Raw genomic sequence first — 17,490 nt, forward strand, 5'->3', positions numbered from 1 at the left:
GGGGGAGGGGAGAGGTGAGAGGGCGGTAGTTAAGCTTTTGGGTTTAGGCTTCAGGTTCTGCTCTTGCCTTAAAGTCTTGTAGCCTAAATCCAGTCACGTCTCCCGGTTAAGCCCCTCTGCAAATGCCCTCGGGCCACTTTACAGGGGATTTCAACTCATGCATTTTGTTAGGGGGTGGGGGGGGGTAGAAGCAGTGAGCGGGTGGAGAGGTAGGGGAGTTGGGGGTGATGGGGGGGGTACAGGTGGAGGGAGAGGTGGGAGGAACGATGTTTCGTTGCTGCCACCGTGAGATGGAGAAGCCCCCTCGCTAATTCCGGTGCACAGAATCCTGCACGCCCCCCCCCACACCCGCTAACCGCCACCTCCGTTCGCAGCAAAGAAATAAAGTTACCTCTTTATTCACCGTCGCGCGTGTGTGGCGGTCCGACCTGTTTTTGGGAGCTCCCACCGACACGTGGGGGCGAAACGTCGGACATCGTGCCGAACAGCAGGAGTCACAACCTGAATATGTGCCAGAAGCCCCCTTTTTGTTTATCGGGGAAAGCCTCTTGAGTCGCAACACTCGCTTTCGGAAGGGTCCTGCACACGGATTGTTTGGCCAATGCCGTGATGAGCAATCAAACATCTGCATGGACAGACCAGGAACCTACTTGCTCTACTGCAGTTTATTTGCCGCCTCAGAGCGCTGAAGGTTGGGAGTTTCAGACCGGGCAGTGATCTCTGCGTAATCCACAAACCCTGCCTCCAATAGCACGGAATCGCAGGCGTGCACCTCCTTGCCTGGCTCACTCGCGTCAAAAAATCCTCCCCTTCCTCGCGCTCCCTCTCTCCCCCTCTCGCACGTCTCTCATCTGCTCTCTCTCTTGCTGTCGCTCATTCTCTGTCTCTCACCCTATCTCTCTCTCTTACTCACCACCTCTCGCTCGCACGCACACATGACTCCATCCCCGCCGTGCCGTGGCTTCTTTGGGAGTCACCGTTGCCCTTTTCGTGGTCATCGAGGATTAGCGCTCGGCGTTTTGCGCGTCAACACCGCGACTCGGAAAGAGGCACGCTGGCCGTCGTTAATCGCCGCATCTTCAATGCCTCCGCCGCCGCGTTGTTAACTCCCTCGCCTCGTATACAGGAGGTCGTGGGTTCGATCCCGACCCTGACGAATGTATATTTGGAGTTTGCGTGTTCTCCCCGTGGCAGTCCTCCGGTTTTTCCCTCCACATTTAGAAAAGTTCATTTCGAGTATTTGGCTGTGATTTGTGATCAATTCGCTTCTGAAAAAGAGCTGTATAAAGCTGAGTGGGCCTTACCGCGTAACATAAAATGGTTTAGGCGAACGCGCGTGGGTCACGGTGTAGCGCTGGCAGAGGCGCCTCTGCCCGCTTTGTAATGTGACGAAGGTCGTAAGCGTGTGGAATGTTTATTTGAGAGCTGTGATTTTCCACCGTAAGTCCGAAAAGTCCCCCCTCCCCCCAGACGTTTCTCTTTCAACGGAGACCTTGGGTTCAATAGCAACAGCAACAATAAAAAAATGTAAATTACAGTCTTTTGCCAATCCACTACTGGATTGAGGGCCTTCCCAAGCCATGTCAGTCATGGGGGGTTGTTTGACCATACTTCACTATGGCCATTGTGGGTCGGTGAAGGGGTCGGGTGGGCGGGTGTTGACCCAGGACTGGTTCTAAATATCGCTCGCCACTGATGGTAACCCTTGGCCGGGAATCGAACTCAAGCTGCGGCTGGATTCATGATCTCACCTCCGATTAGCACGGTTGGTTACGTACGGTGCGAAAAAAGTTCAGCATATACTGTGTGGTGCACAAACCACTGCTCCCACCGCTCTGCCCCCCTGCTGTTCTAGGTCATTTTAATAAATATGCGGACTGGTTAGTAGCGCGACAGGGCAGGATAGACAAGGGCAGTTGGATCTGAGGCTCGTGAGTCACCAGCCCTACTGGTTTCCGACCTCACCGGTGTCTTAACGTGAAGCCTCCTGTCATGCAAGAGGTGCGAGGGAGGGGGGTGACGGGGGAGGGGGGGGGTTCAGGCACTCCGATTTCCTCCCACATGAAACGAAACGCACTTCAAAAGGGAATTGGCCAAACATCCCAAGCAGGTCACTTGCGGGTAAGCAAAAAAAATTGAAGCACTTGCTTACACTTTCCTACTTGAGAAGGTCAAAAGTAAGTGTCGTTTCACGTTCAAATATAAGAAAAATAATACTTTTATGATGCCATTTATTGACCCAGAAAAAAAAGCCTTATCAAGCCTTAAGGCCCAAGTCCTGTGCACGCGCTCAATAACCGCTTTTACGGAGGCAGAACTGCACCGAGCCTCAAGACACGCTTTACAGGAGGGTTTCTGCATTGGGATGTTTTGGCCATTGTTACTTTATTGGAGAACCCAGGGAAAACCCACCACTCACACGAGGGGAGTTTACGGTGATTAGCTACAGCTGCGCACAGACGGGTTCAATCCAAATCCCCAATCCGTAGTGTCCGACTGCTCAATGAGTTGACACTGCCGGAGAGATGAGCACCCTGCCACCAGCACCACCCTCAAGCAAAGAACATCGGAGTGATTTCTTACTCAATTGAGCATTCATTCGGTGCTCGTTTCTCATTTACAGCCCTGACTCTGTGGTGGAAATTCCACATTCCTATGGCGAGAGGGGGCGAGTCTGTCCATAGGACAACCACTTTTTACTTTATCCGCACGAGAGGTATGATAGGCTGAGTCAACCCTCCCACCCTCCCCCAATCGCGAGCCGCCCTCTCAGCAGTGCCACCCTGCCGGATATCAAGATCGGCCACCTGTACACGATAAGAAAGACCGATGCTTTGATAGCTGTCAAACAGGAGCCTCCCCGAACCTTTTTGACCTTCTGTCCCGCGCACCTCACGACGCGTACACACGCACAGGTAAACGGAGAGGGCTGTTAAGGTAAAAAAAGAAATCTGCGAACCGTCGATATCGTGAACGCCGATCGAGCGTCGTACAGAAGCGTTGGGCCGGCGTGCGCGTGTCGAGTTACCACAGCAGGTGTCGGCATTCCAGCGGAGACGTGTCGTGCATTAAATAAAAACTCAATCCGCCCCCTTCAAGTGAGGACTATTTGATATAAAAAAATAAATCGCCAAACGACGTTCTACAGCGTCGTCTGCATTGCCCGGCGAGCACTTTGATAGCGCTCAGTTCTGTCGGCTGCCCTGAGGCAGTGGTGGAAATTCCACGTTACTGTGTCAGTGCTCGGTCGCACCCGACTATTTGCCTGTCAAGTGTACGTATGCATGTTGAACTTCTTTCGCACCCTACATAGCCAACCGTGCTAATCGGAGGTACCGGTGGAAGGACGACAAACGAAACACAAAAATCAGTTCCAAAGAAATGAGTTCTCAATCTAGATTTAAAGTGCAAAGCTCCAGTGGCTTCCTATCCTATCGGAAGGAAGTGGTGAACATCCCACACATGTCGGGGAGTGCTCTCTCACTCTCCGTCTTTCCTTTTTCACAACAGCCGACGTTGACTGTACCGGCATCACATGGTGCTGCATCGCACGGTGGTGCATATGATACAGAACCTAGAGTGATGGCGACGATGATCACCATGACGATGAGGAAAATGATGAGGACAGTGATGATGATTTTCCAACTGTGCGAAATTCAGATTTACTCTAAATGCGGAAAATAAAAGACGTCTGCTGTACGAGCAGCCGCACCGCTCATTGCCCGATTATCTGTCGGCATCGACCACAGCCAACTTCTTACTGCTGGATCATGCAGATGAAGGCCTCCCAGCACATTGTCTCTCACTGCCTCACGATGGCAGCCTTCACTCAGCCCACTCTGTGAAGTGAGAAATCACGACGAATGCCATCAACGTGGCGACCGCCTTTCTCGTGACGATGATGCTATGGTGCAACGATGCATCCTTCTCCTGCGCACCAGCTGTTTCGATCTGAACTGGTCCTGGCCACCAGGACCAGTTCAGCAACCTAGCAACATTGATCAATCGTGGGGCAGACGTTCATCCAGCAGTGGATTCACAAAGGGGCTGTGTTACACCAAGTGCACAACATGGAGTGAAACAAGAAGCAAAAAACGAGACGCAGAGAATCGGTTTTGGAATGGAATGGCGGTCCACCCGCCCGCCCCGCTCAGTGACAGTTCGTCACGTGGCTGCAGGTGAGCGGCGAAACTCTGTGGGGTCTGATTTACATCTTCCCTTAGGGACCATCGTTTGATATCTAAAACAAATACTCACCCCCCCCCCCTCCTTTTTGTGTCCATTTTTGTTCATCCTATTTTTTATTTTTTTTCCGTGGAGATCGAATCTCTCAGCGACTGCACCCCCGCCGGTCATTGCAGAATGTCCCATTTCAGCTACAAAACACCGCGGTTATAAAAAGCTCGTGCAGTTTCATCCAGAGGCATGCCAACCACGCCAGATATGTGGCTCGCACGCCCACGCAATGCCGGCGTCGGGCGCGCAGCGCCGCAGATCGTGTCGCAACACCTTCATTCACGGTGCCCTTTATTTTTCTCTTGCCTGACTTTGCGACCTGTGTGTTGGTGCCCCATTCGGTGGAGCGCTGGGCCCGCTCAGAGCAAGGGCGCCGCCCCCATCGCTGTTGTCGAATGCATTCATCAGAATGAATGCTATGGCGATCGTTGGATTATGGCGATCGTTGTCGGCATCATGAGCGCAATTATAATCGCTGTCACGATTATCTTCCTCGTGGTCACATGATGTAACCATCATCATCATAACCATCATCATCATGATACATTGTCATCCTCATTGCCGTCGTTATCAACATCATCGTTATCTTACATCCTCCTCGAGGCGCATGTGGAATGAGCACCGCGCCGTGTGGCTCGGAGGTGGGAGTGCCGGTCCAGCACCACGGCGGGTCACGGTTCCCATCCCGGTGTCAGCGGTCCGTGACGAAGCTCGGCTCTCAAGTGCTGCAGCGAAGTCGATGGCCTTGTTCCGGTCACCGGCCACCGCACACAAACAAAAAATATTCTCGTTCAAAATCAGTTCTGCACCGCCTTGACTCATGGTGACCTTTGACTTCGGTCCAACCACAATAGAATCTCAAAATCCTGGTAATGAGATAATGAACCTCGCTTATTGCCAAACACTTTTTTTCCACCCTCGATTATTAGCTCGTTTACTCACAACCCCCATCCCCTACCTCTGTTCCTCCTCGAACCGTACCCATTTTGAAAATTACACACTCACCACTGTAATTGTGTTAAAGCCCGCGGTCTTTGTGACATTGTCGGCCGGTGGGCGTGGAGCGTGCGTGTGTGCGTGCCCACACGACGCAGTCTTTTCTGAATTAATCTTCCGCAGCTGCCACGAGACACGCGTACGGCGCTTGCATCACAGACACTGCTTATTGCAGGGGTGGGGGGGTGTTGGGATTGAGGCGGGGAGCGGTGCAACCCCTGCCGTGACCGTGTTGCATTCGTGGCAGAAAGGTTGCGTGGATCGGCTTAAGAGCCGTCACTCAGCGAGCGCGTGTAAGCGTGTAATTTGCCGTTCCCGAAGTGGCAGGAGGGGGGGGTGCTCCACTTCTACGCTTGGCATTCGGAGATAGCTTCCATTTCCCCCTCCTCCCATCCCTCCGTGCACTTGACTCCTCTGCCCCCGCACGGTAGCGAGGGATTTGCCGACACTGTTCCAGTTGAGTTGGGAGGGGGGGGATCGCGTAGCCCAATGTGCGGTGGCATGCGAAGATCACGTGGCCGCTATGCGCGCCGTGGCGCTGGTTTTCGCGACGCTGCTGAGCGGTGCCCCCGTTGGTCCACCGGCACCAACGAGGGGACACGTGCGATCGGAAACCAGCTGCTGGATCGCTCGCTCCATCGCTCACTCGCTCGAAAATCTCGCCTCTGCCCAGAGCCCCAGCGAGGATTATGTTTTGTTTTAAGCGAGAATTTGCTTAAAACGCCGCAACGCCCTCCGTTCCGCGTGTTTCGTGCCGCGATCCGGTCACCGCTGCACCTGCTTCTCTTAGCGAATGCCAAACAGGGCCAAGTTTAAAGGCCGGAGTGGGCGGGGGGGGCTAACCAAATAAAACCACAAGAATATCTGAATGTTTCACCCGTTGCCAACGCAACATTGATCCACGGAAAAGTCGCGGTCTAATAAAACTGCCAATTCACCTCAAAAACCCCGTCTAGTCTCCGCTCGCGCCGACTCTCCCGTTTTCACATTTTCCCGGAATGCACCACAACACCATTTGCCTTTCATGACCAACTCCCATAATGCACCATGTGTGGTAACCTATTTGCAGTGCCTGCGCTCCCCTAATGCGGCGGCTCCCACAGTGCGCCATATTACGTGCTAACGTAGCGATAGTGCAGGCTGCCAACGTGCACCGCGCATGCCATGCACGTTATCAATGTGCAGCGGTTGCGCCACGGTGACATTTCTCGAGCGTGCTACGATGGCGCTCTTGAGCTCGACGTTCCGTCGTTTTTGGATTCTCACGAAATAAGCTTCGACCTCGTGCCTCTGGGACACAGCCTCGTGGAACGTAGCTGCACGATAAGAGCTGTTTGTAGCTTTTTGTTGTGATTTTAATTTGGCCAGCCACGTTGTCTGGACACACTATGTGTGTGTGTGTGTGAGATCAGCAGCTACGGTGTACCAGCGTTAGATCTTAAACTTTGCTCCCTGGGGTGGTTATCGGCCAGCCCCTATATAAGCCGCCTGTCAACTGTCATTTCTTCTCCTTGGGCGCAGGCCAACAGCCAATCATCCCCACTCACAACCTCTCCTGTAACGACCGCTGCTGCCACAAAACACACGATTGTCACCATGGCACAAACCTCGACGGTTTTCGTCATTTTCAGGTCGCCGCTTGCAAAAGAGGCAATTGTGTCTTGCGTTTCATTGGGCCGATATTTCATCAAATAAAGGATACTTACAAGAGCGGTCTGTCAAGGGTGCCAAGCCAGGCGCCTGATAAGCGTCGATTGCGGAATGTTGTCACGCTTCGAGCTCGTAACCCTATATTCCTCTCGCTCCGAAGTGGCGTTATCAGGGAGAAATCTTAAGACACCTCCGCAGGGCCAAGCCAACCCTCTAGGCTGCTGTGAAACGGCCATAATGATATTTGTTTACTCGCTTTGAGCAGTAAACATGCTCCGCAACAGTGTTTTTTTTTACATTTAACATGTAAACGCACCAGGCAGGCAGAGCAGGCAGGCATGCAGCGGCAGGTGAGCAGTGATGGGGGTCAGTGGGCGTTGGCGGGGCCTGGCGTTGGTCCCCGCGCAAGCCAGGGTCCAGCGCAACCCCGCGGGCTACGAGAAGGGCACCTGGACGCGTGCCTCGTCTCCCGCCGCCCGCAATTAGCTGTCAGGTGCTGCCCTCCCGACTCCCCACCCCAATCTCCCCACCCCCATCTCCCCATCTTCTCATCTCCCCACCCCCATCTCCCTACCCCCCCCCCCGCCTTGGGGCTCTCTGACAATCAGCTGCCATTGAACTGTCGCGCGGAAGACTGCTAGGCATGGAGTTTGAAGGGCCTCGCTTTTGCGGCACCATCGCCACCATCGTACGCACGGAGATGACTCCCTGCGATCCGCTTGGTCCACGGCGCAAAAGTGGCGCGACGGATGAATAGTGGGAGCATCGTGGCGAACATGAACATCTTTCGATAAATCAATGGTCAAATGATGATGATCATGACGATGCCCATGTATGAAAAAAATTCCCGCTTTGTAAGTATTTTCGTGGTCATGCCATGAAACTCTCCTCCTATGCGCTTTCAGGTCGTCCCGCTCGTCGTACAGCATGCTGTCCGACGTTTCCCATCTCGAGAGAATCCCGCGGCGCGAAACGTCGAGCGCCGCGCCGAACAACACGCGGTGCAGCCCAAAAACGGCGGCGGAGAGATCGCGACGGTTGTTTGCCGTTGAGGGCGCTGGCTGACATCACGGGAAGCAGTAAAGGTTCATCCTTGGCACCGAAGTCTCGAGCGACGGGGTTTAACCTTTAACCGAGACGATCGCTGTGTAGCACGGTCTGCGATTAGGGTCGGGTGGGGGTGAGGACAGAGAGGATGATTTACGGTGGGAGGTGCTGAGTCTCTAGGAAACATTAAGCGCGCGAAGACTCCGCAAGATTGCAGTCGTACTTTTATCATGATTGTATACATTCACACCGCTGTGGATTCTGTAGATTCCCACCGCTGTCACATCTTTAGATTTACCCCTCTGGATTTTACAGATTCATACAACTATGGATTCTGTACGTGTGGATTCTATAATATTTACAACTCCTGTCGAGTCTGCAGATTCATACCATTGTGTATTCTTATTCACCTTCACGAATTTACACCACAATCGATTGTACACCTGCAGCAATCAAATAACGAAAGATAACCAGGGACTCAGACTCCTCGTGACGATTCGTTGCATCTTTGGGAGTATGGAGGGGTGTGATTTGTTCCTTACTGGTGTGCACCACGGTGGCGAGATGTTAACTACCTTGGCTGTTATACAGGAGGTTGTGAGTTCGATCCCGACCCTGACGTCTGTATATTTGGAGTTTGCGTGTCTCCCCGTGGTCGCGTGGATTTTTCTCCGGGTCCTCCGGTTTTTCCCTTCCCACTTAGAAACGTGCATTTAAAGTATTTGGCTGCTATAAGTTTCCTCGTTACGATAAACCACTTTGTTGAGCTATCATTTGTGGCCAGGTGGCTTCTGATGAAAAGCTATTAGCTCAGTGGGCCTTACTTGGTAAAATAATAGTTTGTAAAATAAATAAAATTGTTGTTTTACTTGTCTGGTCTCCCCAGATTGCGGTTTCCGTGTTCCGATCCGTGGCCATTTGTAAGCGTTCTTTCTGTGTGGCCGTATGCATGTGAGCGAGATGTACATTTTATTGGCCCTGGTAAGGGTTGATCGTGATGCGAGGAAAAGGTGAACATCACGCGGATAACTTTCTGACTTCCACACTGTATTTCGTATTTTTAAAAAAAATTAAGCTCCTCCTCCACTCGGGGAGGCTCAGGTAACAGAGTCGGCACTACTGAGCTCCAAGGTTTGAATCCAGGCCGCAGCTAGCTGTCATTTAACACACACGAGTGTGCGTGTGCATGCGTGTGCGTGCAATTGTTTTTCCTCGCTTTGTCCATGCCGCCCTTCTTAGGTGCTCGTGAACGGAACCTTGCCCCAATAGTCTTTTTAGGCTACACTGGGGATCTTTGCTTTTTTGCACTTGAATGTGCATATGTCCACGTGTTCACACGTGTGTGTGTGTGTCTTCACCCATGTACACGTGTGTTCACTGGTATGTGTATGTGCGTTCACCCACGTGCGCAGAGCGAGGAAGAGCAGTGCGTCTCGGAGTCTCCGTCGCCACCGCCCGTGGAGCCGGAGGCCGACGACGGGCTGCGCACGACCACCAGCGCGCTGTCCGTGCAGGAGTACTTTGCCAGGAAGATGGCGGACGCCCGGCGCGGCGCTGCGGCGGCGGCGGCGGCGGCGGCCGTGGAGGACGGGCGCAGCGAAGCGACTCCGGGCAGGACGAGCCGGGCCGGGAGGAAGAGGACGATGGCGGGTGACGTGCCAGGCGGCGAGGAAGGCGATCCGCGGGCCCTGCAGCCGCCCGAGGGCGAGGACGGTGGCCCCGAGTTAGCGGAGGATGCCGCGGTTAGCGTGCGCGAGAAGAAAAAGAGGAAGAAGGACAAGAAGAGGAGGAGGAGAGAGGAGCTGGAGGAGGAGGTGGAGAGAGCGAACCCCGTAGAAGACGACGAGGAGAGCGCAGAGCGCGACCTGCCGAGCGGAGACGTCGAGCAGGCGAGGAAGAAGAAGAAGGAAAAGAAGAAGAAGAAAAATAAAAATAGATCGAGGGACAGCGATTGACGATTGACGGGAGTGTCGCTCACCTCTGATAGGGTGAAGAGTTTGGCGTTCTGTGAGAGGTCACGTCAAACCATTGTCCAAATAAACACGGCTCCTAGACTTACTGCCTCTAGGGATGGGATGGCCTTCACTAGGCATGTAACGAAACGTCGGTCCATTGATTAAACCCGGTTCTTCTGCCCACGCTGCGAACACAACATTTAACGTGCAGTCGCATTTAGAGGTTTGTGAAACTTGCATTCAGATAATTTTGCTCACGTTAAAAAACAAAAATGTATGAACGAGACGGGGGGAATAAACGGAAATAATGCAAATAAAACGATGAGTATGAATATGTTCTTAATTTGAAACGCGACCCCAAAATTTCGAGGGTTCACCGGATCTCCAGCGGGTGAGTCGCTATGCACCCTGCCCTCGGGGGGGTCTGGCGGTTAGCGTGACCGTTCTGTTGATGCTGCCGACTCGGCTGCCAATTCTGACCTCTGATCTCACTTTTTTAGCCCTTTGACCACAACGCCACAGCAGAGAAGGTGCAGCATGATGATGGGAAAAACCATCAGTCGCCACCAAAATAATCATCAGCCATGGTCTCTCCGCTGCAGGATGAAGGCCTCTCCACAACTGTATCGGTCGTAGCAGGTTGTTTGAGTATACGTCACCACGCCGATCATTGAGTTGGTGAAGGGGCAGCAGGCCCAGCAACTGTTCAGATTTCACTCGCCACTGCTGGTAGCCGTGGCTGGAAATCAACATGAGGTCGCCAGGTCCATAGCACACTGCCCGCTACCCGCTGCACAAATCGTCTCCCCTGTGTGGCCACGAAATAACATGGTAACGGTGTCGACGTGTTAGCTTGTCATTATTTATTTGATTTTGTAGGATTTGTTTTTACTTAAACAGCTCATTTTTTGCCATCTCCCATTGGCCTACCGGTAGTTAAGGTTGGTATCTGACCCCCCCCCCCCCAGGTGGACCATCACTCAATGTCGATCGTGGGAAGCTCTCGAGCGAGCAGATAACGGGGGCCCCGGTTTCGGACGTACATTTCTGACATTTTAAATACGCAGGCAGTCGTTGGCGTGATCACGGAGCGGCTTTTTTTTTGTTTTACTTGCGTGTCGTGTACCAACTAATTCAGATGTAAATAACAACTTGTGCCGTCCCCCTCGGGTAAGGGGGAGAAGCGGCTCGTAAAATAGCGCGACGACGGACCTACCGGTGGCGAAACGACATCGTTGTCGCACCACACTGGGATGGCGATGATGAACTCATTTTAGTGCTCGCGTCGTGCCGTTGACTCATCCCATGAATAAGGCGTATTTGCGATGGTTACCTGCGGGGTCGATTATTAAAATGTTTCACGGCGAGGTCACCTGCCACTTTGTGGAGCGTGCGCAGCCACGGCTGCGTTGTCTCCGGTGCGCAATGGGCAGGGAAGGTGAAGGGGGAGGCGCCCCACCCGTGGGTGTGTGCGTGCGTCACTGACCAGAGCGAGGACACCTCCGAGAATGTTTTTCAATAAATCAACTTGTTTCGCGTCAACTCTAGCGTGCGGATTTGTTGGGTTTTTTTTTGCTTTTCGGTTGCTCGATTAGACTGGCCTCTTGATGAATCTGAAAGTTGCCGGATTGCACTGTCACTAAAATACTTTAAAGGTCATCGTCATCATCGTCATCACCACCCATTACCTGTCCACTGCTGGATGTGGAGCTCCCCAAACCGCTGACATCTCCTGCCGATGCTTCAATCCACGATGTGTGTGCACGAGCTGGTGTCATCACTCCGTGTCCGTGGGGGGACGTGCCCTGGGCTGTGTTTCCTCTCCCTTGGCTAGCACTCCATCGCTAATCTCGACCACCAATCATCATCATCAGTGACATATCTTGCTCAAAGCAACGTGATGTCTATAACTTGTTGATATTTTCTGTTTTGTGTGTTCCTCGCCGTGTTTCTTTCTGAATTGATCAGCTATTAAATTGGTGTTTAGTATCCACCTCTGATCCACATATCGTAGCACGTAATGTTCACTGGTATACGATGACCCAACCTTGTATCTGCCGTGCTTTTATAAAGCATTTAATTCAACGACACTAAAAGGAAACGTGCGTGCCCCACATCAATGGCCACACCGCATTGCACTTCCGCAGATTTCTAAGTGGCCCGAAGTGACAGGGCAGCCATCAATCTCTGGTCGCAACAACAACAACAACATTCTGACAATTTAGGGTCCTCGGGGATTAGGGGGTCCACGCTTCCGTGGCTGCTGCTGCTGCAACAGGGGCTTGGGGTTAGGGTTGGACTCAGGATTGAGGCCCCTCCGGAATGGCTCAAGGGGCTCACCACGGTTGCCGTGAAGGGAACACAGCTGACGCCGCCGAGGTCCAGAATTCAAATTGGGCTTTCGGCCACTCGTGGTAAAACCAGGTGCTCAAGTGTAACGAGTTGATGTCTCAACCCGGTCATCAACGGCTACGCGTGAACAAACAAAAAAGCTACGGTATTCAACTTGATTTGTCACTTAATTCTGATAAAATTCCAGCTCTGAAAATGACACTTCGGTTTGATTGACATGCGACGAACGCTCAGTGCAGGGCATGTAGATTGACGAAAAGGCGATTCGCAAGGTCTTGTCACTTGGGTCACCTACTGGGGGGACACCCAATTATGTGACGCGCGCCGGTGTGCACTTCTCACTGCGGAGATGTCCCAATTGGTAACGTCACCGTCTCGTGTCAACGCGACACAGGCGACGGTACAAAGTGAAATATAATTCTCCGCGTAAAAAAACAAAACATTACGAGCGGGTTAAAATGAATAAATAAGTCCCACCATACCAGGGGAGGAGACACGAACAAGAAAATCTGTTTGACAAACACAACAACAAGCAAAATAACAACCTGAAAAAGCGACGAGGCCTGATCCGAAAAACGTTGTGACGCTCGATCCGCAGAGTTTGCGACCTTTCGTGAGCCGCGCGTGCCTCAATTAGCCGTGGCTCAAGCCCTCCCCCCCCTCCCCCAGGTGTGCTGCGTGGTGGTGGTGGTGGGGGGAGCTGAGGGGTGGGTGGCACCAGGGTCTGGAACCTGGATCCACAGCGACTCGTGGCCCGTGGGGGGGTTTGAGAGCAGGAGGTGGGGTGTCGTGGTGATTTCCCCGTTTCTTCTCAGCCTGAGGGCTACCACCTGGAAGCGGCAGAATGTGTTTCCCTGTGTGTGCGTTTGTGCGTGCGTGCGTGTGTATGCGTGCGTGCGTGTGTGTGCGTGCGTGCGTGTGTGCGTGCGTGCGTGCGCGTATGTGTGCGCGTGTGTGTGTGGTTTTGCGAAGGTAAAGGCAAAGCCCTGCGTCTGCTTGCTCGCGGCCACTGCTGGCGGAAGGATCTCCCAACTTGAGGGAGCTCCACTCGTGTGGTGTTCTGCCCCTCTGTGTGTGTTTGCGAGAGTACGTGCCTGCAGTGGTTGTGCGTGAGTACCTAGTGCGGTGTGCAAACATCGCCACTCGGGATACAAAGGCGGCCGGGCGTGGTGTTGGCCACCCACCCTCTCGTGTGCCGTGCCGGTCTTCATAGGTGATCGCTAACAGCACTTGCCCCAGCAGCCTGTTGAGGCTATACGGGGGGATCTTGTGTGTGTGTGTTTTGGTGGTGGTGGTGGTGGTGGGGACGAGGGGACTGGCGAGAGGCGACTGTCCATGCACAAGCGGCGTCTCGCCGGGGCTCGCGGCGTGCTGGCTAATACAGCACGTGCTCCAACAGTTAATTTACGTGTGTGTGTCTGTATGTATATGTATTGCAAGTGGCGGGGGGGGGGGGTGTTTCGGAAGGTTGTGAGGTCACGTGGGAGGGGGGGGGGTAGAGATGGTCAGACCGAGACAATTGTCCCTGCGCACGCGTTTAGGAGGAGGAGGAGGTGGGGTGGGGGTGGTGGGCGCTGTTGCTCGCCGTGTGCGTGTGTCCCGCGGCTTAGCGTTGTCAAAATACGGAGGCGACCGGGGTCTGACGGCAGAGTGAGTGAGTCACACATGGGCGGTGGGTCGAGTCCTCGCCTCCTCTTCGTCGACATCGTCGTCGTGTCTGTCCGTGTGTGCCTCTCCAGAAGGGGTTTCACTGCTCCAACGGGACTGTCGCGTGACTATTTCATAAATGCTCGCCAACTATTGAGCTCCCTGTCTGAGTGCGTGGCTACCCAGATGCCTTCTTCCTTCGCCCACCTCAATATAGGTCTACCTGCCTACCTAGTTGCCTATCTACCTTTACATACCCCACCTACATGTTTGCCTTCCAGTCTGTTTACCAGCCTGTCTCTGTACATACCTACACAGTTGACATTTATACCCTATCTACCTTACTGCCGATTTGCCTGTCCATATATCTTCCTGTCTGTATACATACCCACCCACGTGCCAGTATGCCTACCTCCTGCCTGCCTTGCCTGCCAAACTGGTGGCCTGTATTTATACTTGCCTGCCTACCTTCTACATTCATATCAACCTCCCTGGCCGCCTACTAACCTAACTACCCGCCTACCTGTCTCCCTACCTACCTGCTAGCCTAACTATTCCAATAATGTACACGAACCCACCTGGTGATGCTGCAGCATTTGCCAGCAGGCCCCGACTGCTGATGAGACCCTTAGGGGAAAAAAACAATCCAGAGTTTGTTCGCTTAAACAATTGCTGCTGGTCCATAAGAGAGGGGTTTTTTTGGGTTAGATCGCGTAAATATATAAATGTGTCGTTAAAACCCGCCACCACCCGACACAGCCAACTAGTAAGGGTTGTCACGTAAACAGAACGTGACGAGTATAGCACACCGGTGTGTTGGAGAGCCAAGCCACTACATTTACAAACTGAGTTCGACGTTTCGCAAGTAATTACAACTAGCTTCATCAGGCGACAGCCAGATTTGTGGAGAAGTCCACCTGTTTCGTTCCTTATATAGAGGCGTAGATGTGGTGACCACCCTTCTGCGCTCCTGCTGCTGGGTAATCATTATCTGGAAAGGCCAGTAAATAATACGCAGGTGGACTGAGATCTTTGTCATTCTGCGCGAAGACTCAGAATGGAGTTCGGCTCGATAGATTTGATCTGATTTTAGAAATGGACGTCGCTGTTCTGATGCAATTGGCCAAACGTCTCAAGCAGGACGCTCCTTCAAAACGAGCCTTGGGACTCGGCGGCACGGAACGGAATTGTGTTGTGGTGATGGGAGGACAATACTCGTCTCTCGCTGCACGCGGAGAGTGATTAAACCCACCTGACGTCAGCGTTCCCAACAGCGTTGGCCATTACGTGGCACGTGTGTGTCACGGCCTAAATTCTGCTTTAAAAAAATAACCACAACAAGAAGACATCGCCTCGGTGTTCAGCCTGTTTGTCAATCCACTGCTGTATGAAGGCTTCACCCCACTCCGTGTCCATCGTGAGAGTTATTTGACCATACTTCGCCACACTGGTCATTGCGGGTTGGTGGACGCGGCGCAGCCAGGACCGGTCGAGACGTCACTTGAATTGACATTAGCCGTGACCGAGAATCTAACGTCACTCAGGAGCAGCTAACCATTGCACGAACCACAGTATGCACACTACCGTAGTAGCAGTAGTAGCAGTGGTAATGATCATTAAACCGACATTTATTTTTTGGCACGCCTCTTGTGAGTCTCAAGAGTATTTGTCAAGAGGGTCCTGCGTTTGAGCGTTTAGGGAATACCTCTAGAGTATGCAGGCGCGTGAGTTGAGGAATCGGAATAAAAATATTTAGCAGAATATTTTATTTATACTGGAGGAATCCGATGAGCTATAAAGCGCTTTTTCACAGATGTCAAGTAGTCGCAGATGTCCAGAGTCCCGGAGAAATCCCACTCATCGGAACGAGGGAACAGCGGGTGAAGGTAATTGCTCGCCGCTCACGTCACTGCAGGCGGAAGGGACTGCACAAGAGGCAGCTCTATAAGAGACACTCTGTCTGGTGCACCGTGGTAATTGGCCTACTCTTCCACGCTGGCTACACGTGAAGGAGTAGCCATACTTTACCCCCCCCCCCCCAACCACCTGCGGAGTATTCTTACTGCTGAGCGGTCAGGGGCATGCACCTTTGTTTTCCACTGCTGAACGAAGGCTTCAACGTTGATGACATTTAGCGTGGGGGTGTGGGAGTGGGTTTCTGAGAGTTGGAACTCGCAGAATTCGCTGCTGTGCTGCTGCTGGTTGGATCATCGTGGGTGGGGGAGGGGGTATTGACGGGGGCGGCGTTGTGAACGCTGAATCTAAACTAAAAAACGAAACTTTTTTTTTGTATTTTACCAGGTAAGGCCCACCGAGCCATATAGCTCGTTTCCAGAAGCGACCTGGCCACAAATGAAAGCTCAACGAAGCGAGTGGCTTCATTTACAGCAGCAGCCGCAGACTCTAAACTGCGTGATGTCGATTATAAGTGTCGAGGGGTGGGGGGGGGGAAACCCGGAGAGAGAAAAAAATTCGGAGACACCGCAAACTCCAAATATACAGCAGCAGGCGTTACGGTCGGGATCGAACCCACGACCTCTTGTATACCAGGCGAGGTAGTTAACATCTCATAGCCACCGTGATGATGAGAGAGAGAGACCGCAAACTCCAAATATACAGCAGCAGGCGTCAGGGTCGGGATGGAACCCACGACCTCTTGTATACCAGGCGAGGTAGTTAACATTTCATAGCCACCGTGATGATGAGAGAGAGCGAGAGACCGCCAACTCCAAATATACAGCAGCAGGCGTCAGGGTCGGACTTGAACCCACGACTTCCTGAATGAGATAGTTCATTTTTCGCCCCCGCTGCGACCCGAATCCATTGCCCCCTTCACCCCCAATGCCGCATTAAATAATTGGTTTTGCCACACTGGTCTCTGCAAATTAATACGCTGGGATTTAGAGGTCACCCCGAAATCACTGCGTGATAGTGTAGCGGTTTGTGCGCTGCGCTACGAACCCGGCGACCCGGGTTCGATTCCCGCTTCACGACCAACACCACGATTGTGACGATTGTCTGTAACCCTCCTGGGCCTCCCCTGGGTCGACTCAGTCTCAAACGTGTACCTGGTGCGGTGTGTAAACATCGCCATTGGGGAGACAAAGGCGGCCGGGCGTGTTGCTGGATACCCACCCCCTCGTGTGCCGTGCCGGCCTTCATAGGTGCTCGCTAACAGCACTTGCCCCAACAGTCTGTTAAGGCTACACGGGAGATCTTTGTCTTTGTTCACTGTGTTGTGTGTGTAGTGGTCACCGCACTGCCCTGCGGGACCGGCACACCGAGTTCGATTCCAACTCACGACCAATAAGTGGTCAATATTTGAACCTGTCCTGGGCCTCCCCTAGGTCAACTCAACCTTAAACGATGCGATGTGTAAACTCCACTGTTTATTTTAAACACTATCATCTTATGTACACTTTTATAATTGTCGTAAAGCGCCTTGGATTAAGGCGATATATAAATCTATAGAAGATAAGATGCGTACGTACTGGGAAGAGAAAGGCGACCGGGAGTACGTTTGGCTAACCCACCCTCTCGTATGCCGTGCCGGCTTTCATATGTGCTACCCGCTATCAGCACTTGCCCCAACAGTCAGTTCAAGACT

The 17,490-nt window shown here is 52.8% G+C and overlaps 1 protein-coding gene across 2 annotated transcripts in view; it reads left to right on the forward strand.

Annotated features, from left to right (window-relative positions):
* Positions 1 to 11,426, forward strand: part of PINX1 (PIN2 (TERF1) interacting telomerase inhibitor 1) — a 65,496-nt gene extending 54,070 nt beyond the window's left edge. For both annotated transcript variants that reach the window (XM_032981129.2, XM_032981137.2), the window contains exon 7: positions 9,342 to 11,426. In XM_032981129.2, the coding sequence (XP_032837020.1) occupies positions 9,342 to 9,884 (543 nt within the window). In that variant the 3' untranslated portion in view covers positions 9,885 to 11,426. The remainder of the gene's footprint in view (positions 1 to 9,341) is intronic.
* The last annotated feature ends 6,064 nt before the right edge of the window (positions 11,427 to 17,490 follow it).

The sequence above is a fragment of the Petromyzon marinus genome, chromosome 3, assembly GCF_048934315.1.
Source record: "Petromyzon marinus isolate PM22_M1 ecotype Great Lakes invasive population chromosome 3, UKy_Petmar_22M1.pri1.0, whole genome shotgun sequence".
NCBI lineage: Eukaryota > Metazoa > Chordata > Hyperoartia > Petromyzontiformes > Petromyzontidae > Petromyzon > Petromyzon marinus.